The 22,566-nt window shown below is 49.0% G+C and overlaps 1 protein-coding gene across 3 annotated transcripts in view; it reads right to left on the bottom strand.

Moving 5' to 3' along the window:
- Nucleotides 1-22,566, bottom strand: part of SMOC1 (SPARC related modular calcium binding 1) — a 158,932-nt gene that overhangs the window by 45,900 nt on the left and 90,466 nt on the right. For all 3 annotated transcript variants that reach the window (XM_030319428.1, XM_030319429.1, XM_030319430.1), the window contains exons 4-5: nucleotides 7,306-7,405; nucleotides 5,111-5,158 (exon numbers count right to left, since the gene is read on the bottom strand). In XM_030319428.1, the coding sequence (XP_030175288.1) occupies nucleotides 5,111-5,158; nucleotides 7,306-7,405 (148 nt within the window). The remainder of the gene's footprint in view (nucleotides 1-5,110; nucleotides 5,159-7,305; nucleotides 7,406-22,566) is intronic.

Below are 22,566 nucleotides of genomic sequence, written 5' to 3'. Positions count from 1 at the left end.
GGCCAGGACTCTCATCATGTTACTTGTCACTGGGTCCTCAGTGACTGCAACGAGCCTGACACTTAGGAAGCTCTCAATAAATATCTGTTGAATAAAAGAATAAGAAGCCAAGTAGATACACCGAAGGTTACTAGTAACACCAGGGACTCATAAGGATCTATGACTAGGAGGCTTTTCCAGATGCCTAAACCCCATTTCCTCTCCGGTCCTCGGAAGTGGGGATATGGCAGGGATTCAAACTCTTTGTTTAGTAGCCTCCACACATAGCTTTCTTTCAGAGACCCCAGAATAGGGACTGAGACGGAGGGCCAGGATTGAGTGCCATGAGCCAACTGGGGGGTGGGGCAGGAAAGAGATACAGCACACGCATGAGCGCTCAAACACACCCAGGCACACCCCTCTGCAACCGAACCCCACAAAGCAGGTACACGGAGGTGCCAGGCTTGGTCAGGGCAGCTCGGGACACCAGCAAACAGCGGCAACACACATGCAGAGAGCAAAAAACCGCCTCTCGCGGGCCTGGAGCTGCCGAGGCACAGTTCTGTTTCAGCAGGCACCGTATCAGAGAGAATGCTTCTCCCTGGGGAAATCTGATGTGAGCAGAGGCCCGACCCCTAGAGGTCAGCAGCTGCCTGTCTCCAATCAAATCCAGCCCCAGACGGTGGGCAGTCAGACTTTTGCCATCTGATGACAATGCCGACAGGTCGACTACTGACCCAGCCTCTCCTTCAGTGCTGGGGGAAGAGAAAAGAGAGGTAGCTGGGAAGAGGTTAAAGTCATCTGAGCAGGAACGATGCTCCGCTTGTGGAATGTTCTGAGACAGCCAGCCTCGCACACCTCAGCTAGGCTCAGGGCGGCGAGGTGAACCTCCTTTAGGTGTGCCGATCACAGGAGGGCCGCGGCTGGAGGCCACACAGTCCCCTTTGCCTGGGGACTGCCAGACCCTGCCCTAAGCACATCCCTCAGCCCTGAATGAGAGCTCTGCTTCATCCACCACCGCAGCGATAGGTCCTCTGAGCCGGCACCAACCTGTAGACCAGACTCCGTGAAAGATTCTAAACACTGAGATGCAGAGAGGGACCCACGACAAATAACTGTGACTCACTGTTTACTGACAGCACACAGTATGGAGCAGCTCAGGGGGGATAACAAGTCTCCACAAATTAAAGGTGGGTTGGGTTTTGGGAGTACTGCCCCTCTCCAACACTGGCTTGACAAGTACAGAAGTCTGTGCAGAAAATGCAGGCAGAGCCTGCTAATGTTTTCATTTTTCTCTCACTTTCCTTAAACAGCTAAATCCTAGACCTCTTACAAGTAGGAAATACTCAAACTGCAGAAAACTCCTGACGGCCCTCAACTTTCACTTGCTGTGCACAGAAGCACCAGCCCGGGATCTCCGTGGTCCTGGGTGCACAGAAGAAAGCTCCCAGAGAACTGGCAGAAAGAATTTTACAAATGCTCTCCGGCCCTCACCCCCTAGAGGCTGAGAACTCCCCTCCTGCACCTCACGAGCAATCAAGCCCAGGACCAGTCCCTGACTCCGTATTCAGCAATCCTGGAAGCTCCCCAAATCGTCCACTTTCATTAGCATCAAGACCCCAGAAAGAGGCACCTCAGGAAAATCTGCAAGCCTTGGTTGGCCGGGAAAATCTGCTCTGGGTAAATTCATGATCTCTAAACGCATTTTGCCTCCCAGCCTCTGCCCAGCTGTCCTTCGACCTGCTTCGGTTGAAACCAAAAATTTATCTCTACCTCAGCTTCTGCGGCCTCCAACTGTTTTAGCAGCAGATTGTCAGAGCTCAAGGGCGGCCTTCTTCCTCTCTTCTGATAGTCCTCTGAAGCACCAATAACACACATGTGGAGGCACGTGTGCCCCCCCAGCTCCCCCTCACCCCCCCCCCCACCGCATCACTCTTCAAGGGCAAGGACCAAAGGAGAAGAAGGGGAGGGGAGCCAAGATGGGAGTGCCCCAGATCAATGGATATTTGAAACTCAAACACATGGCCCGGGACCTACACTGCACGTGTTAATTACCACACATGTGCCCATAAAGGGGTCCGTGAAACACAAGGGGCCCAAAGAACAGAGCGAGGAAAGGACATTCCAAGGGATTAAGTAAATAGTCTGAAGTTCTGACCCTCCTCCCCTCCCAGAGCACGTGCATCTGGGTAAGATAACAGCGCCTCCCTCCCTCCTTCCCCCACTTCTCCCCTCGGGCCTCACACCTGTGGACCCAGGAGCCGCAACCCAGGCCTCCTGTCTGGGCCAGCCGCCTGTGACCCGCTACCGCCCGGCCTCTCTCCCTCCTCCCTACCTCCTGTTATCTCTCTGAGCCTCCTCCCCCAGCCTCCTCTGCTCGGCCTTCTCCTCCTCTCCTCCGCAGGACTAATTCCTGGCTGGCAACCAGACCTTCCTTCTTCGCACAATACACCTTTTCATTCCTTCCAGGCAGAGGGAACCGATCCCTCCGAGCCCTGTCGGCAGAGCGGGCTCCAAAAGGCAAGAGGGCGGGAGAGGAAAGGCTGGGCCTGCGCCTCTCCCCTCAACCCCCGCTCCCCGCTGCCACCCCCTACCACTCTCACACCCAGACCCGGGGCCTGGCTTGTACCCCTCACTCTGCACAAGGGCCCAGGCCTCGCATCTCTGCAGCAGGCCTCAGGGCTGTGAGCTCCAGCTCCCGGGAGATGCCGTCTAGGAGACCCCACGTGTGGGCACCAGCTCAGACAAGGGGCCTTTGTGTCTTCCCACCTGCTGCCCTTCGGAGCACATTCCATTCTTAAGTGGCAGCCGAGAGAGGGACCTCAGCGGCCGACACAGGATATTACAAATGCCCTCTCGCACCCTGTCCCCCTTCAAACCCCAGCTTCCTGGACAGGTGTGGCTTCAGGTGGCCCTTCCTACAGGTGGCCTGAGCCTGCTTTTCTCTGCACGGCCTAAGACAGACAAAGAGGAGAGGGTTAGCACCTATATAGGTCCTCCAAAGTAGAAGGAAGGAGAGGCTATGGGCAAAAGTCAAGTCTCCAGAGATGAGCGAGTCCTAGCATCCCCCACTGGGCTTCTGCACCACAGAGGAAGCCTCCGCAGAGCCATCTGGGAGGCAGGAACCCATCTGGAGTAGGGGAACAAAATGCTGGAAACTGAGCAACTTGTCTCTGAGAGGAGGCGTCAGACTCTACCCCTATTCCTTGCACCATCCCTGGAGGAATCAGGGTCCCCTGCCCTCTTCCAGATGGATCACCAGGAAGCCACAATGACCACAGGTCTGTTTCTTTTGTTGCCCACTGGGTGCAAAGCCACATCAACCTGGAAAGTCCTTCTCTGTGCGGTTTAAGAACTAAAATCCTATCGTCTGCCTTTCTCAGTGTGGGGGCTTCATTCAGCCTCATGCCCTCAGTTCTCTCTTGTGGGGAAAATCTGGGTGGTATGTTTTGCACGATTGCCAAGCGTTTTTTCTACTACCACGACCTCATGCCCCAGGATAGAGGCGATGTTCCTGAAGTCTTTAGTTGCAACAAGCAAAATTAAAGGCAGCTCCCCTTTCCAACTCCAGCAAACTATAGACGGGCACGTGCCATTCACAGGGTTGAGGAGTTCAGGTCTTTGCAGGAAGAATGATTCACGCCCTTCTCCCACTTTCCCACCCAAAAGGGAACCACCAACACACACGGCTACCTCTCCCTGTCCTGGGAGAGACCTAGAAAGGCATTTGCTCCCTTCTTTTTACCCACTTACTCATTCCTGCTTGCGGGAAGGCCCATTAGTCCACGTTTTCTAGTGGTATCACTATGCTCTGCTTCCGTGACTTCTCGGAGCACCTGCACTGGGGGGCAGCAGGCTCTCCAGATTCTCGTTTCCCGCAATCGGGCAGGGTGACCTTGCCTCTTCTTCCTACCCCCATGGAATAAGGATTCGGGGCAGGGGGCCAGGGTCTTGCCTCAGTCTCCTCATGACAGCACGTGCAGGACAAGCCCGGGGAACCTCACACTGATCCTCTGTAGGCCCGGCTCTCCACGTGGGCATTTACAAACATGAAATTCCCGAGGCCCAGATTCGGATGCAATCCCCCCGTCTGGATTTTACCCAAGAGCCCGAAATGGAGGTTCTAGAGTGCCTGCGCACACAGTGAAATTGATACATGTTCTGCATGCCGCTACAAGCTGTGTGTGTGTGTGTGTGTGTGTGTGTGTGTGTGGTCCTGAAGGTAAGCGGTGGTGGAGCTTAGTGTCCTCCACGCTGGAAATTATGGTCCGCATATCCCAGGGACCTGTTCCTCATGTCGGCGGCTCCACTAAATAGCACTCAGACAAATGCCTTAATTGAGGTTAGCCACATAATTTGTAGGGCCCAGTGCAAAATGAAAATGCAAGGCCCTTTGTTCAAAAGGCGGGAACACCGTGCCATTAAGGGCACTAAACTATAAAGTTTTATCCTCTCTTCCATGGCGTCTCTCTTGACTTGTCATGGTGTTTTACATTTTTCTATTTGATGTTGTTCTGGGGAAAGCGTACTGCGTGCATCACAAAAACCATAGGCCAACAGGGTGACGCGGATGTGCACATGCAGGCTTCACTGTCCCGCTGGACTTAACAAGACACAAGTTTAAAGACAGGATGATTGGGAATCCCAAGACAACGGCTGCCCAGGTGGCAAGCCCGTGCAGCCAGGCTAGTCTTAGCGAAGAAAATCCAGATGGGCTGGAACAATGAATTATTAAGGAGAGTCAGGGAAGGGAAAAAATGTTCAACCGACTTTCCAAAGCAAGAGGGTCGGGGCAGACTTGGACATGCCTGCCTTCATCGTCTTTTTTGGCGTAATGCCAGCTACGTGGTAGCTAATGGACTGAACTGCCCAGGAACCAAGATTCTCAGGGGCCCTGCCAGCTCTGTATGCCGTACTCACTCCCATCCCTCAGAACGTCTGCGAGCTTGGTCCCCACCACGGTACGAGCCTTACTTACCTCCGGTGCTTCTAGGAGGAAGCCCAGAATAAGAATGGAGGTTTTCTGTGGGGGACTTTTAGCTTACACCCAGGCTCCTTCCATCTTGTCTAGAACTCTCCTTGGACTGGCTTTAGAAGCAAACATTTGGATAGAGCATAAAACTCTACTCACCTTTCCTTCCTGAGTTACCCTGGCTCAAGGGCTTGTCGGTGACTGAACCTTGGGTAAAAGGGAAACAAAAACATAGACATTCAGAATGCATTGTGGTTGTTGGTTTCTTTCAAAGAGCTGGCAAAGCCTCATGTCATGAGCGTGTGGTTGGTTATGTATATACATACATTGTATACACGTCTAGGGACATTATATACAAAGCTAGTACATACATACATGTCAAGTGGGGTTTGTTTAACATCAATGTCACTGATATCACAGTACCGGTGAGGTGAACCATGATTTCCAGGCAACAGCCGTGACCAGATTTTTTATAAAACTCCACATCTACATAACTCCCTGGTGAGTAACGTTCCAATAACTGCCCCTCACCTTCGCTCCCCATCTCCCCCAGTTCCCACCACCTCCATGTTCTGAGCCATGTCCACTCAGTAGGGCCAACTGAAAAGAAACCCCTCTTACTGCAAATGCAATGATTCACATCCCTTGCTGGTTAGGGCAGGAAATCGGCGATTTTCCATCTGCATTAAGTAGAAAATTGTTGGCCCAATTGTACTGAATGGGCCAAAATAGTCTGAGGCATGGAAACAATTTTCTAGACGCGGCCTATTCCTCGAGGAGGGGGTGGTGTGTGTGTGTTTGGCCGAACGCTTCGCCCTGCATGTGCTAGGATGCCACGTGCACCCATCCCACGGTCCTGACCCTGTGGCACCTGTCTTCCTCATGGAACCCACAACATGCGGGGCAGGGGCAGCTCACCCACATAAGGGCATATGCAGAGAGGTCCCACCACCAGGAGAAACAAAGAATCCCTATTTTCTCACTCCGTATCATACCCCTTCTCCATATACTAGTTTTGTGAGAATTCAATTATATTCCCCTGCGTGGCCTGTTTCTGGTGCATTTGTTTGCTTTAAATGAAACTTTCCAGGTCATTTGCAAGGAGGGCTCATTCCTGCCCTGCCCCACACCAACCCCAATTAAGGTTTCCAGTTTCCATGTAAACCACAAATAAAGTAAACTTTCCATTTTGGCCTGCAAATCTTGGTTTCCTAATGTAGATGCTCACTGCCCTTTCTTACCGCTCCCTTTATATAGCAGGGCCAGTAGAAAATGAATACGTTTTATGAAAACAGAAAAACGTTAGGATGGCAGGACTGCTAACCCTTGGAGTTTCCCATAGGTTTTAGAAAAATGTTTTATAATTTGCTTGCACTTAAAAATTAAAAATAAGTAAATAAATAAAATCTTATACACAGAGATACGAAGAAATATGAAGCAGCTTGTGGCTGGACAGGCTTTCTTGAATGAGGACTGAGCCACATAGTGAATTAAGGGAGTGACTCCCAAGTCCCCTACTATCTGAATGGAAGTGGAAAGTGTGGAGCTTATATAAATCCAAAATGCACAATCCCACGAGGCTGACCTGAGAGCAAAATGTCTCTATGCTTATAGAGTTTGAAATAGAAAGGAACTTAATTATGCTATGGGCTTATGTAATGGGTCACTAGAAAGCAATGATTCCCCTAGCTTGCCTAGTCACCAAAACCACCTGAGAAGCTTCGTGAACATGTGGACTCCAGGTCTCATTCCAGACCTACTGGATCAGACTATACGGGGAGGAGCCTCGACACCTGGGCTCTTTAATTCCCCAGGCACTGCCGATGACAGCCAGAATTGAGGGCCACTGCCATGAAAGTTTTCCGTTACTCTACATTACATTTGTCAGGGGCGGGGGGGGGGGTACAAATATATGGCATCATGCCACCACTCTCCTCTCGTGTGCCCATGACAGACATCACTAGTTGATCATTCAGCCTCTGATGCTGAACTCCCATACGGTCTTAAAATCTATCTCAATAAAGTGCTCCTGAGGCCACCAGCAAGCAGAGCACCCAAGCTAAAAATTTATATGCCATTCTCGAGGGGTCACAGCTGATGCTTGGGAAGAGAGCACTGAACCAGAAACCTAAACTCAAAATAAAGAAATACACACACATGGGCCTATACGGACCCCATCATCCAGCTGACTGCAGAGCAGCTTGTTCGAATGGAATCCTCCCTGACCTGGAAGAGGGCTCCTAACCACCACCCGTCTTTCAACCAGTTTTCAAAGGTTCCCCCGCGAGAGGCAGGAGACCAGCTAAGGGTCTCTCTCCAGTTCTTTTCTTTCTTCCCGCCCCTCCCTACGGTACCTGAACATACAGGAGTTTTATTCTGCACAGAAGAGCCACTGATGGGCTTCCCATCTGGGGTGACACACCAGCAGTACCCTGTGTAAGTATGGCACTGCACCTGTTCGGGGAAGCGGGGAGGGGAAGAGAACCGTAAGTCTGGCGTCGCCATATCAGCAGTCATCTCCCACCCCTTCCAAGGCGTTGCCACCGTGGCAGAGGAGCTCTTTCCTCCTCTCACCCAGCCTCTGTCCCCACTGTCTATTGCAGGTGGGTCAGTCGGCCAACAACATGGATTATGCGTCTTCTGTGTAATTCCCAGGCACAACCACACAACCCACCTATTTCTTTCTCATGACTTCGAATGATGAATAGCCTATCTCATACCCAGATATATCCACTTCGTCCTCCCTGTGATGGTTCTCACCAAGACCTGCACATTTTCCCCCCTGAGCACTGGCATACGGCCCCATCCACTCGTAAACAATTCTGGCTGGTGAGCTAATTTGGCAAGTGCAAGTTGGAAATTCACCGCTGCAGGCTGATAGGACTCTTCTTTAACAGGCATCGACAGGTAGTGAGCTCTTCTTCTTTTTCTAGCTTTTCCCAGCATCCGTTCGTTCATATAGTCAGCCTGCCTACTGATCGGGTGGCACGTCACTAGCAGTTGCCCGCTAGATGACGGGGTTAAGGTAAGAACAAAGCCACTTCCACCTGCAGGTTCTAGAGGCCCCACTGTAACACTGGGCGATTCACCTCAAGCCTCCATAATCAGGCCCACCCTGTCTAGGAATAGTAAATAAAAATGAGGCTTTTGCTTCATTCAGGGTGACTTTTCTCTCTCTTGCAACAGCCGTCACTCTGTCCATTTCCTCCCACCCCATCCCACCATCCTCTTTCCCAACCGTTTCCCAACATGGAGCTCCTCTACACAAATCAGGGCATCACCCCCCCGGCTGAAAACCACTCGGTGATTTGCCGTTGGATTCAGGATGGAGATTAAGCTCATTTGTGTGGAGCTCAAGGTCCCCCAAGATCTGCCCCCTGCCTATCCCTGCGACCTCATTTTACACCCATGTCTCCACAAGTGCCCTCCACTGGAACCACAGCAAACCCTTTGAAGCCGGCAAACGCCTCACAGGATTTCATGATTCTGAACATTTGTCTGCTCCGACTAGTCAGTGGTCCAGAATACCATTCCCCAAACCATCCCCACCCCCTCCTAGCCCCTTTGTATTCCCACCCTCTTCACGATGCACCTTCTCCGCCAAGTGGTCCCCGACTCCCCGCCTTCTCTCCTCTGATCCTCCATACACCCTGGCTCCTTAAATTAGGAGCCCTTATCTCCCCCTCAAGACTGTGACCTTCCTAAGGCAAGGGATTGCATGTTGGTTATTTATATCTCCTAAGCATCTAGCATAATGGAGGCATCTGATGAGTTGAATAAATGCTTGAATTATCATATGGCCCCCGTTCTTGGTCCCCATCAGTTCTAAAAAGGTAGCAGCAATTTAAACAGCCCCACTACTTTAAACGTAGACCTCAATGACAGAATGGGTGCCAACTGCAAAGATATTAACATGTGAAAAAAGTGCCTCTGGGGATCAAGGGCATAATTGGAATCAAGGATGGACAGTAATAAAATACACATTGACTGGGGAAGAAGAGAGGGTTTACACGGAAGACAGATCCGATGGCCCGGGTGAGAAAGGCAGAAAACCGCGGAATGGCTTCGGCTCTTGTGTGTGTGTACCAAAAGCTGTAGTTGTCCCCAAGACCGGTTGTCTGGCTACAGGCCTACCCACAGAAATCAGAGTAAGACCAAGACGGAGGACGTACCAGAATGATGACTGTGTATCAATGAGGCGCTCACCTTGACTGCCCACGTAGAGAAACTACACTCAGTGCCTGTACTCCAGTGCCATTTTCCACTCCCATTTCATCTCGTGGAGCTATCCATAAACTCCATGGCTGCGGTTGCTGCCCTAGATGCTCACCCCCTGATCAATATCTTGGGTCGAGTCAGTGCTACCCTCTGAGAAAGCTAAGGATGGAATAGGAGAAACCCATTCCCGGGTTTGCATCCGGGTCTGGCCAGTTACAAATGAGGCACGTGACTTAGCTCTTTGAGCCCCATTTATGAAATGGGGATAACGTCGCCAAGCCTGGAGGGCTCTGGCAAAGAAAACAGACAGTGTGAGTCCAGTCCTGGCACGGGAGATGGCTGGATACAAGGTGGCTGCAGTGATGATTGCTCTCAGCTGTGTCAGAAACACCTGGCAAGCCGGCCTCCTCTGGGGCCAGAGCTCCCTTAGTAACCTCCAGAGGCTTGGGTGGGAAACCCTGCTGGAGACTTGGGAGTTTACCCCTCCAGACTCTGTCAGCCCTGCAGGGGACAGTTCCTAGATGATTCCTTGCCCGTGGCAGCATTTTAATGGAGCCTGGCTGGCTGCTTTCTCCTCCCTGGCCAATAATCACCTGTGGAGAAACCAGTCCCCAGGGCTGGGCGGCCACACTGACTCACTCCAAGGCCCCACAGTTCCCCTGGCCGTGGCTGGCCTCCCTCTCTCTCTGCGAGGACTCTGTCGCCAAAGTCCAACACTGGAAGTCGTGCCTCTGGCCAAGTGCTGCCTGCCGGGGCTGGATGCTGTGGTCACGCAGGCCCAGGCCGTGGAGAATGGCTGGATAAAAGCCCCCTCCTTCTGGGCATGCAGAGTCCCAGCCAGAGCTACTGAGGAGCGAACGAAATGAATGAGTAGGAGGCTAAACCCAACGCTTTGTTTCAGGGGATATAATCTGACCTCTGGGCTGAAGCAGGTCCCCAGGGCCACATGCCCACTGAGTGTGCCCATTGTATCCCTACCGGCATGGGGACGCTGCCTTCCAGCCCCCAGCCAGGCCCACAGGCCCAAACACAGACCCTTTTTCCTCAGGGCCCTCAGCATTTTCCTCAAACCAGGCTCCGGGAATAGACTCCAGATTACAAAATCCTCAGGTTGGGAGGTGCTGCTGAGTCCCAGAGCACTGGACTTGAACAAGGAATTATTGTCACACTCCTCTGAGGCCTGGGGCACGCAGCAACGGGCGCTCGGAGGAGCCGAGCGAGATCTCGGGCTGCCGGAAGTCAAGAGGCAACCAGTAAGGTCACCTCCCTTTGCTCAAGGAGCCCCAAGCTATTCGTCCGTGATTCTTCATCGAGGGGCTGCTTGTGAGTTGTCCTGGGGAGTTTTCAAGATGTCTTCTTGAGGAAAAAGAAGTTACAGGGAGACAGAAAGCATGGGTCATGGAGTCAGACAGTAGCCCAGCTTGACTAACCAGCTCCACCACGGAAGCTAACCACTTCTCTTTCCAACCCTCTGCGGCCTGGGTACATCTCTTCATCAAACCAAGCCTCAGACTGCCCGTGGCTACTTATAAACCGGAGACCATTGTACTTACCTCACTTGGTGGTTGCAAGAATTAAATTAGAAAATGTAAATAAAGCACTGAGCTCACATGGTAAGTGCCCAGAGAAGCTTAGCTATTTATTTTTATTATCATCGTGTTATTTTTCACCAAACTATCTGTACACTCAAAAAGGGCCCAGCTAGGGGCGCCTGGGTGGCTCAGTTGGTTAAGTGTCCGACTTCGGCTCAGGTCATGATCTCGTGGTCTGTGAGTTCGAGCCCCGCGTCGGGCTCTGTGCTGACAGCTCAGAGCCTGGGGCCCGCTTCGGATTCTGTGTCTCCCTCTCTCTCTGCCCCTCCCCCGTTCATGCTCTGTCTCTCTCTGTCTCAAAAATAAATAAACGTTAAAAAAATGATTTAAAAAAAAGGGCACAGCCAGATTCTCTGATGGAAACCAAAGAACATCCTAGTCTGACCAGTCCCAGGGGAAGAGGTAGTTTAAAGTCAGCAAAAAGTTTGAGAAAGTTTTAGTGGGAGAAGGGAAATTCTGCTTTCATATAGGAACAGTTCAATTAGTCTCAGAGGAGAGAAGTACAACTTCCTGCAGAAAAGCAACCAGGCTGTAAATTCTGTGGAATTGATGGTTTATATACACACAATCAACATGTAAATTCTACTTAGTTTGGCTTCCTCCCTTGAAAACTTAAAGCTTTAAGTTAATAGGTCATCCCCTTTGTTCCAACTCCCCCCACCCCAGCCTCAAATTAATCAACTCTCATACTTAATTTATGGGAAAATCCGGGGCCAAGAGGAATTGAAAAGGTGATTAGCTACTTCTAGTATCTCGCTACGCAGGTTTCAAAGCTCGGGGTTGTTCCAGGCCCAATGGTATTGATAACAAACCATGGGATTTGCTCCTATTCCACTCTGGAGCATCCTGGGAAAGCTGAAATATTAATTGATGGGTCTTCCCTCAGAGACACAAAGTGTTTGTACATCAACCTAAGTGAGGCTACTCACTGCTTAACTATACTGTTGAATGTAACTGACATACTTAATATAGGCTTTTATACACCAAGGATACTGTATATGAACTTCACAGTAACCACAAACCCAAAACCTTGATACATAAAAAATAAAGAGAAAGAAAGCCAAACAGAACACCACAGAAACTCATCAATCACAAAGAAAGAGAGCAAAAGAGTAAGAAAGGAACAGAGAAGAACAAGAAAACAATCAACAAAATGTCAATAAATACATACCTATCAATGATTATTTTAAATGTAAATGGCTAAATGCTCTAATCAAAAGACACAGAGTGGTGGAATGGGTTAAAAAAATACAAAACCCATCTAAATGCTGCCTATAAGAGACTCATCTCAGACCTAAAGACACATATAGACTGAAAGTGAGGGGACAGAAAAATATTTACCATGCAAATGGGAGTGAAAGAAGAAGCCAGGGTAGTGATACTAATATCAGACAAAATAGACTTTAGCATGAAGACTATCACAAGAGACAAAGAAGGACATTACATAATGATAAAGAGATTAATACAGGAAGATAGAACAACGGCAAATATGTATGCACCCAACACTAGAGCATCTAAATACATAAAGCAAATATTAATGGACATAAAGAGAGAAATTGATGGTAATATAATAATAGTAGGGGACTTTAACTAATCTCACTTGCATCAGTGGATACATCATCCAGGCAGAAAAATCACTAAAGGTACTTTAAAACAGTGTGTTTTAGGTAAGCAAATTTCATCTCTGACTCATATACTTAAATATTTTTGGCAAGAGGCCCTTTGCATAAACAGCCCAATGGTATATTTCAGGTCAACCTCTGTCTAAATTAAGACAAATGTGAAATTATTTTAAGCCTGTTAGTCTTCAACATTAGCCCAACTCCTGGACATCTGGAAGAACGTGGGAGGCTAGCACACTCAACAAATGCATTTGAGTAACTGAGGAGTACAGAGGAGCAAAGCGAATACCAGCTCACAGGACAAAGCAGACAGGGGACTGAAGGCAAGGACAGCAGTGAGAAAAACAAAGGAGACTAACAGACTACACACATAGACAACTATCACCCACTGCCACCATGCCCCAAATGGAAAACACCACTTCAGCTTTACGGGGGCTCCTCACTCACCACCGATGATCTATGCATGATCTCACTGGGGCGTCAGGGTCACCCTGTGTGCCAATCTTTTATAGGAGAGGCACGCAAAGCAGAAGTTATTTGTTCAAATGTCGCAGCTAGTTCTTAACAGCACAAGAATCTGGAGCCCTGGCTCCCAACTGTCATAAAATTTCAGAATTGAGAGAGCTGGAAAAAAAGGAAAATCTTAATGATCACCAGTGTAACCCAAACATTTCACAGAGGAGGAAACAGGTCCAGAGACAGAGAGGTGGCATGATTGCAGCACCTAGTCCCAGCAGCTGGCAGTCCCCCAGACCTGGAAGGGAGAAGGAGAAAGACGTGACTCCTTGTGCTGGCATCTGAGGGAACTGACAGGGTCTCTTTGTGCCTTGTAATTCTCTGGCATATGGAACTCTTTTGGGGAAAGAGGAGAGGGAGATGGGATACATATTCAAATCAAGGAGGTGGCCGGAAGAGTCTCTTGCTCCAGCTTCAGTGAGAGGCTGTCTCAGGAGTGGGTTGGGTGACAGCATGGAGGCCTCTGCTGCACCCCATTGGCTGGCCTGCTTGCCTCTGGCTGTTCTTGGGGGGCTTCTGACAGGGGTGGGACCTCACGTCCCAGAGCAGCTTCTCTGTTGTTGGACTTTGCTCTCCTTGCTACCAAGGGCCCCCAGCTGTCATCCAAACAGTCCACGCCAGTCTCCCCTGCACACGTCCACCTGATTCTAACTCCTGCCTCTCTGATACAGTCCTGAATACCACTGGTGTTCTATGGGGTGTGACGAGCAATTATTGGGGATGAAGGGGTTCTCTAGCCAAATAATTTTGGAAATACTGGGTTGAATAAAATTAAAAGATTTCTTGACTGCACCACTTCTCAGAGTCTTAAGCAAATGATGATGATTTAGCTCTAAGAGGAAGATGTCGTTGGCTGCAATTCCTAAACTTATTTAACTGGAGGACCCTCCCTCGACTTCGAGTGGGGAGCGTTTCGTGGCACTAGCGTTCTCTGAAGCACGCTTTCAGAACAAGGCAACGTAATGAGGTGCAAGGCCTTGCTGTGTTTCCTTGCTTTTCCCAGTCCGACTTGCTTCCAGCCCAGTGTCAGGTTCTCATTTTAGCTCAATCTTCCCTGAAATGATTTCCCTCCGGCAACCCCCCGCCGCCCCCCCCCCCACCACCTTTTTTGTAACGCTTTCTCCAGCTCTCTATCTGCGAAGAAATCCATCTTGAATTGCCTCGGACCTTCACTGACAGCTGGGATCCCCTCCAAGGCACAGCACCTTCCCACCCCGTCGCTTCATTTCCCCCCTTTCTTTGTGCCTCGTTTGTGAACTAGAAAATGTGAGCCATATGCAAAGGGACAGGCTTGATCCAGCATTCTTAGTAGCAACTCCCAAACTTGTCATGAGATGACTACTATCATGTACACGAACATTTCCCAGCGGGGGCAAAAAAATGAAACTAAAAGCAGAAGGCATGTGGATATTTGTCTCTTTTGGCAGTGGGAGTACGAGACTTTTTTTTTTTTTTTTTTTTTTCCTTCCTTATCTGCCAGTTGCTCCAAATCAGTTAGCAGGTTCTCTGGATTAAGTTAATGCACAGTGAAAGTTAAGCATCGTGCTATTGGTCCGACTGATAACTTTGTTTCAGGGCAGGATTTCCAGCTGCCCCACTTTCCCTTTGTCCGCATCCTCTATAGGACCTCTGAGAAGCTGTGTTTCTCCATGGGCGCCACGGGCCCTGGCTGAAAGAATGAGTCCCCAGGCCATCTGAGACCACCACGTGTTCCCCTAGAACATCTCTCTCCATCAGAAGCTGCAGGAGAACATTGTTTATTGGGTGTGCATTAGAGCACCTGGAGGACTTATAAAACAAACTGGCTGGACCCCACCCACAGAGTTTCTGGATTCATTAGGTCTGGGGTCAGCTGGGGAATCTGCATTTCTAACAAATTCCCAGGCGTTCAGGCCGCTAGTCCAGGAACCACAGTTCAAGAGCCACGGATTGAAAGGAAACTTCTCCCACCCCACCCTTTCTGGCATTTATCATTAAACGCTCAAGAAACAAGTACTTTTCTAGGTGGGAATTTGGGAACGAGGAGCCCTATGACCATACTTCTCTCCAAAGTTTTTACGTTCCAGTTGTTTTGACGACATGTGGTCTTTTAATTCATGGATTTAGTGATTGCAGCATTAAATTGTCTGGGTGATTTCACACATGGAAGAGAGTTTGATTGCAGTGAGAAGAAAGAGGGAAGAGGGAAGGGATGGTATAATTCTTTCAGTCTGGCTAGCATGAGCTGTTCTTTCCTCAGTTTGGAAAAGCTTATCCCACAAGCGTCCCCCTCCTCTTTAGTCAGGTTCGGCTCAGAAGGAACAAGATGCAGAAGGAAAAACATGGCTTTGGAGTCAAAATGACCTGGGTTTAAATACCAAACTCTGCCAAAAGCTGTGTGACTCTGGCAAAGTCACTTAACTTCTCTGAGCCTCTCTATGATACAGGGCTAAGTGCTCCCACCTTGAAGGTTACTGAGAAGGCAAAGTGAGACAAGATACATAAAGCATCTAAAGCGGTGTAGGGAGTAGTTTGTGCTCAGCACCGCTGATTTTGTCTTTTTCCCCTTCCCTTTGCACGGAGGATGGGGTCAGAGCTTCAAGGTTCTGCTCTTCTTTGGGGCTGTCTCTTACCTTATGCCAGATTAGGGAAGACAGTATGTTGGGGAATGAGGGATTTTCCTTTTAGAGTATTTACATCATCCTCCAGAGTTTAAAGGGGGGGGAGGGGGGAGGGATGCAGGGAAGGAAGATAACCTTTCAATTTTAAATACTCCTAAATATGGGAGTCTTTGTTGACTCTGGTTTTTATGTGTTGTTCATGTAACAGAGCTGCCAGCATGATATTTGTTAGAAGTGGTGTGTTTAGAAAGAGAGACAGAGCCATTCATTCCTGGGCTATTTACGTCCACATCTGAAATACTGTGTCTGGTTTTGGGAAGGACACTCTATCTAAGAGGGACCTTGGCAAATTGAATCCCAAGGAAAGAGAGACATAAATCCCCATTATATAGGAATGACTGATAGAACTAAGGACTTCTGCCAGGGCAAAAAGAAATATTTGTTGGCTAAAAGAAAGAATTTCACAAGGACTTAATGGTGTCTGTCTTCAAATCTTTCTGTGGAGCGTGAGATTTCTGTGGGTTCAGCGAGTCCTATAGCTAGAGCAGGGGTCATCTGTTGCAAATTATAGCTCTCCCATCAGTGTAGAGAAGGACTTTCCAAATAAATTGCCCCGAAATGCATTATGTATGTTGTCTTTGGTGGTAATAAGCTTCCTGTCTCTGGCGGCAATCAAGCAGAAGGTAGGTGACTGGGTCTTGAGCCCTGGATTGAGACAGGGTAGGGAGAGGAAGGAGAAGATGAACTAGATACTTGTGAGGTTTCCTTTGACCCAAAAGTTCTGTGATTCTACAACCTTGCTCCAAATTGAACTTTCGCTGCGTAGGAGTAAGGTGAAAATCTATAAACTAGTACCTACTTAGCAGTTAAGACTACTCCTCCAAATATATGGCACATATTTTTTGCATTTTTCAAAATGCTTAAACACCATCCCCTCAGCATACACATAAGGGATGTTTAAAAAACCTGAGTATTAGAACTTCAGGGATCCAAAGAACTTTATTTTCTCCATTCCCTCTGTTTGGTGCCTAAAATAGCCCAGGCTTGGTGAACACCAAGTATGTCACCTCTTGTTTACTCGCTTTTATTTCCATTTGGGGGAAACTATCAAAGATGCTTTCTTTCTTTTTTTAAACTTTGATTTCAGTATAGTTGACTCACATATACTGTTTTGTTTAAAAAAGAAAATGTACAATAATAAAGCCCCACAGGGATTGGAGCTTTATTCAGAGCAGAAGGGTGAAAATCTGGCCAGCGGAGGGCTGAAGGCGGGCTGAGGGCGGGCTGAGGGCGGGCCGAGGGTGGGAGGGGGCGGGGACAGGGGCGGGGCGAGGCTAGCTGAGGATTGCTGAGGGGCTGATGGGTGGGCGGGGCGAGGTGGGGCAGGACCGGGGCAGGAAGAGGGCGGGACAAAGGTGGCCGGCTGGAGTGGGCCTGTTCCTTGCTACCGACCGCAGCTGACTTCACTTTTAATGAAACTTTTCTGTCTCCATATCTCCCTCTCGTGTTCTTATTTATCACCTTTCCCTACTATGATGAAAAAAAAAAAAAAAAAAATCCCACCCCTTAAATTTTGTAGAAAAGCTTAGTTGACTGATCCGCAGATCACCTCCTGGCTTGTGGTGTGCGCCCACAGTGGAGTGGCAATGGCCCTAGATGGGCATGTGTTCATGGCCCTGCCTGAAAGCTTCCTTAATAAGCGTTTGCTGTAGGCCAACTTGTGCCTTCCCCCCCCCCCCCCCCCACCCCCCCGGATTGAACATTACCTAGTGTCTTACAAAATCCAAAGGTGTAGAGGTCACCTCCCAGAGGCCATCAGTTGAACCTCCCTCCCAGGGCAGTAGCACTCTATCCCCTCACCAAGAGCACCCCTGCTGGGTGCCCCATTCAGTCCCCAGGATGGGAAGGTTAAGTTCTCTTTGAGTCAGACATTCCATTGGTGGATTGCTCTACTTGAAAAAGCTTCTTCCCTATTTTGAGTCAGAATCTGAGTCACTATAGATTTTACTCAGTGATCCTGGGTCAGCTCTGTGGCACTATTCAGTAAAGCTTATTGTGGTCCACAAAGGTGTGAAGACAGTTCTCTGTATTGCTTTGGTCATCCCTCTTCCCCCATCTGTTGGTTCTTCTCATGTGCAAACCAAACATGTCTGGCTCCTTTGAGTATTCCTCATGTGACATAATTTCCCGACCTTACTCACCTGAGTCACCCTGACTAACCTGCAGTTAGGCAACATCACTTTAAAAGATGGCAATGTCCTTTACAGAGAGTAGTAGAGAGCAGTGGTTAGGACCAAGTGCTGAAGCCAGGCTGTTTGGGTCTGAATCCTGACTCTACACTTGCAAGCTATGTGACCCGGGCAAGCGTACGGGGTCTGGGTGCTCCCAGCTGGGCATCTGAGCTCCCCGTGGTCACTGGTGAGTCCAACCCTCTATCTGTCTACCACAGAAATCAAAGGTGCAAGAGGGGGTATACTTGGGAAGAAGGGGAGGATAGAGGCCTGCTCCTCTAGCCTTCCTGCTGCCTGTGGGAAAAGTGAGGCTCAGAGATGGGGGGCTTCAATCACCCTCTCCTTCTCTTTCTAAGTGCCTGGGCTTGAGCTATGATGCAGTCTGGATGTTCCTTTTTAGCTCTCCCTCCTCCCCATCCTCCCATTACAGAACTGTGCTTCCTGAAGTCACCTCTGCAGGCCTGAGTTGTGAGACTAGCTTGCAAAGCAAACGATGCCAGCCAATCTGGGAGAGGATGCTAGGTGGCCATTCAGCATTGAAGAGGAGGACAGAGCAGTGGTTGGGCAGGCGAGTCCTCACAGTACACAGTGGATAGATACAGTGTTCGAGCGTAAAGCAGGCTCCATCCACCCACATTGCCCTGCACTCATTGAAAAGAGGAGAGCAGTGGCTCCCACCGTGTATGAGCGAGTAGATGAGCCACTTGCTAGACAAGTCCTTCCTACACCTGGAAGGATCAGGCCCTGTCCTTACCATCATTTACAAAAGTAAAAATTCACTTTCACGGTACCAGCGGGTACAGGAGTTGTTCTTAGGTGATGACAGTGTCCTGGCATTACGGTGTGAAGGTGACTGCACAACCCCGTGAATGCTAAAAGCCACCGAACTGTGCACTTGAAAGGATAAATGTTATGGAATGTGAATTATATCTCAAGAAAGCTGTTATTTTAAAGAACAAAACCAGGTGGCCAGCCCACAGGTCACAGTTTGCCGACCTCTGAAATAGCTCAACTAGTTCTCCCATTTTAGAGTTGAGCAAACCTAAAGAGGGAGAAAACTAACATTTGCCTAAGAGCAATTATGTGCTAACTCGTGGGCACTTTCATGTAAACTTTCACATGCAACATCTGGTTGTTTGGAACAAAAGCAATGCCATGAAAAACACACGTAAAGCAAGGAATAAGATGCCGTTGGCACAGTAGATGTTCAAATTATAACAATAATAATATGGTTATTGAGTATTTACCCAAAAAGAAAAAAGAAAAGCAACAACTTGACCAACAGTGGGTCTATTTACCATTATGCCATTTATACATAAAGGATGGGCTTGATTTTTTTTAACAGTGTAACTGCTTAAAAAAAAAAAAAAAAGGAAAAAAGAGAAGTTGGCATTGTACACGCTATAGGAGGCTTAGGAAGCCTAGAGCAAGCCACCATCCACTAAAACATACAGAACTGGCTTTGTTTGGGGGCTTCCAAAGGAGCCATTTATGGCTAGAGAAGCTCAGAACACTCGAGCTTATGGAAGCAGCCAGGGTTTCAGTACTTTACCTAGAGAGGCCTCTGCACTGAGCCGAGACCCACATGATCGCTCTAGGTAACACAGTTCCACACGAAGACAAAACGACATAGCTTCTAGAGTCAACAAAGACAGGACAAGCCCTTCCCCCATGACAATGCTTAGCACTCCAGCCCTGCCGATGTTCAATCACCAGGGTCAGCAGACCATCAATCCCTTCCATACGCGCTGGGGACCTGGAAGAAGAGGGCCCAGGTGGTAAACCTGGGTGCTTCCAGGTCAAGCCAGTCACACAGTGCAGGCCTGCAGGGGTGACTTCAGGAATGGTAGTTCTGCATGATGGGGGCGGGGAGGAGGAGGAGCTAAAAATGAACACTCACACCTGCTTCATAGCTCGGCCCAGGCACTTAGGGAATAATTTGTAATTCCCGAAGTTGCAGGAAATCTAACGGTAAGACAAGGGGAGCACAGAATGTTTTATTTGCACTTCCAACTTCAAAACAAAGCATCATCAAAAAAAAAAAAATTCAGCTCCCCAGGCCCCTCAAGGCCAAAAAAAAAAAAAATGACCTCAGGAAATAAAAAAGCATGTATATGTGTGCATTCGTGTGGGGAGCAGTGATTAGAACAAGTAAAAGTGAGAAAAGTGTTAGTGCCAAATAAAGCTTTATCAAGGAAGACTGTTCCTGGAACATGGAATCAAAGATGGGAAACAGAAAATATTTTTTCACATAGATATAACATTACAGGGGCGCCAGGGTGGCTCAGTGGGTTAGGCGCCTGACTCATGATTTCGGCTCTGGTCGTGATCTCACTGTTCATGAGATTCAGCCCTGCGTCAGGCTCTGTGCTGACAACGTGGAGCCTACTTGGGATTCTCCACCCCTCTCTCTCTCTCTGCTCCTACCCCTCTTTAAATAAATAAAAACATTTAAAAAAGAAATAACATTACAAATGGTGTTTTATATTCCATAATATTCTTAGAACTACAAATCCATCTACACAAAAAAATTTAAATGGCTTGGGAATATATTTGATAACAACCACAAATCAACCACACCGTGCTCAACACTATGGAAGGCAATCTGGTCGTATGTATCAGATGCCTTAAAAAGTGCATGTCCTTCCAGGGTCCCTGGGTGGCTCAGTCAGTTAACTGGCTTCAGTTCAGGTCATGATCTCGCAGTTTGTGGGTTCGAGCCCCATGTCAGGCTCTGTGCTGACAGCTCAATGCCTTGAGCCTGCTTTGGATTCTGTGTCTCCCTCTTGCTCTGGTCCTCCCCTGCTCATGTCTCTCTCTCTCTTTCTCTCTCTCAAAAATAAACATGAAAAAAAAATTTTTTTTTAATCCATGTCCTTTTGACCCAATATTCAGCTTCTGGAAATTGAATCCCTGAATTTCCAGGATTCATGGTACAGTCATACACTGGAATGCAATGCAGCCATTAACAATGAGGTAGACAGGAGGTGTCCGAGATGGTGGTGTAGGAAGAACCTGAACTCACCACGACCTCCTGTCATGGCACGTATGGATCTCTAGCTGCAAACGGATCGTCGTTCTCTGAAAAAGACCTGAAAACTAGATTAACTGCTCCTCTACAACAAAGGATAAAAGGACCACATCAAGGGGCGCCTGGCTGGCTCCGTTGAGCGTCCGACTTCAGCCCAGGTCCTGATCTCATAGTTCGTGAGTTTGAGCCCCATGTCAGGCTCTCTGCTGTCAGTACGAAGCCCACTTCAGATCCTCTGTCCCTCTCTCTCTCTCTCTCTCTCTCTCTCTGCACCTTCCCTGCTAGCACGCGCTCTCTTTCTCAAAAATAAACATTGAAAAAAAAAACAAAAACAAGAACCACATCCAAATGGGTTGGAGAGGCTGAGACATCTCAGCATTTCTCTGAGAACCCTGGGATCTACACCAGAGATGAGCCCCCCAAAACACCTGTCTTAGAAAACCAAGGGGCTGATACCCAAGGTACCCAAAATGCTATCAGAAACTGAGATTCCCCCTTTTTTTTAAATTTTTTTTAACGTTTATTTATTTTTGAGACAGAGAGAGACAGAGCATGAATGGGGGAGGGACAGAGAGAGAGGGAGACACAGAATCGGAAGCAGGCTCCAGGCTCTGAGCCATCAGCCCAGAGCCGGACGCGGGGCTCGAACTCGCGGACCGCGAGATCGTGACCTGAGCTGAAGTCGGACGCTTAACCGACTGGGCCACCCAGGCGCCCCTGAGATTCCCCTTTTAAGAGTCCCACATGCAGTCTCACTCATGCCAAGGATCCAGTGCAAAAGCAATTTGCAAAGCACCTCGACTGTATGTAAAGGAGACTCACTTGCTGGTCTGGGGCATCTGCTGGAGGGGCAGGTGACAGTTGGGGCTCTCTCTAGAGACAGAAGTGCTAGCAGATGCTATTTGGGTACTCTCCACCTACCCTGCTACTGCAGGCAGGGCTGTGCAGACACAGCACCTCCCCCTGCCTGCACTGTCCCATTGCCTTGCTGAGGCCAGAGAGCACAGGCAGGTGTCGCACTACCCTGCTCTCTGGCTGGGGTGGACGAGCACGAACAGTCATGGCATTCTCTCACTCCTTTCCTAAAGTCAGCAGCACAGGTGGTCGTGACACTCTCCCATACCCTAACTGGGGCTGGGGAGTTAAGTGGGCATGGATTTCTCCAGCACCCAATCTGGAGCCAGCATTCCCAGTGCAGACAAGGCCCTCTCCAGTCCCATGGCTGAAGCCCTCAGGTGCACACAGTTGAGGCATTATCCTACTCCATTTCTGAAGTCAGAGAGCGTGCCCTGACCCCTACACTCTCCAGCTGCCCTGCTAAAGCCAGTGCACACAAACCACACAGGGGATACCCCTTGTTTTCCTGGCCCCAGTGGCCCAGGGGGCTGGCTTTCCTGAGCTCCCAGGGACTATAACAGACAGTTATAAATTCTCAGACAGTTCTTGGCAGGCCAACACCTTATCCAGGACTGCAAAGACTGCAGACTGAAACACATACCCAGTCTTCCTGTGAAAAAGGCCTATTTACTTATCCTGGAGCTTCAGCCTGAGGGACAAACTTCAGGTTTCCCATATATCTAGAGGCTACTAAGGCACTCCTAGGAAACATAACCAGGGAGACACCATTCTTGTGAAACTCTAGGGCTTGCTACGTCTTGAGAAGACCTCCCAGAAAGAAGTTTGTACACTCGTCTGGAGCCCCAATTTTTGCAACTGCCACCCAGGGAACACCTCCATATATCCTGACCTGGAGGTTGGAAGGTATTATGACTGCAGGCCCCAAGAACCACACACACACACACACA

The sequence above is a fragment of the Lynx canadensis genome, chromosome B3 (genome assembly GCF_007474595.2).
Source record: "Lynx canadensis isolate LIC74 chromosome B3, mLynCan4.pri.v2, whole genome shotgun sequence".
Lineage (NCBI taxonomy): Eukaryota > Metazoa > Chordata > Mammalia > Carnivora > Felidae > Lynx > Lynx canadensis.
The sequence above is the reverse complement of the archived record's forward strand: the minus strand, read 5'-3'. Positions and strand labels throughout refer to the sequence as shown.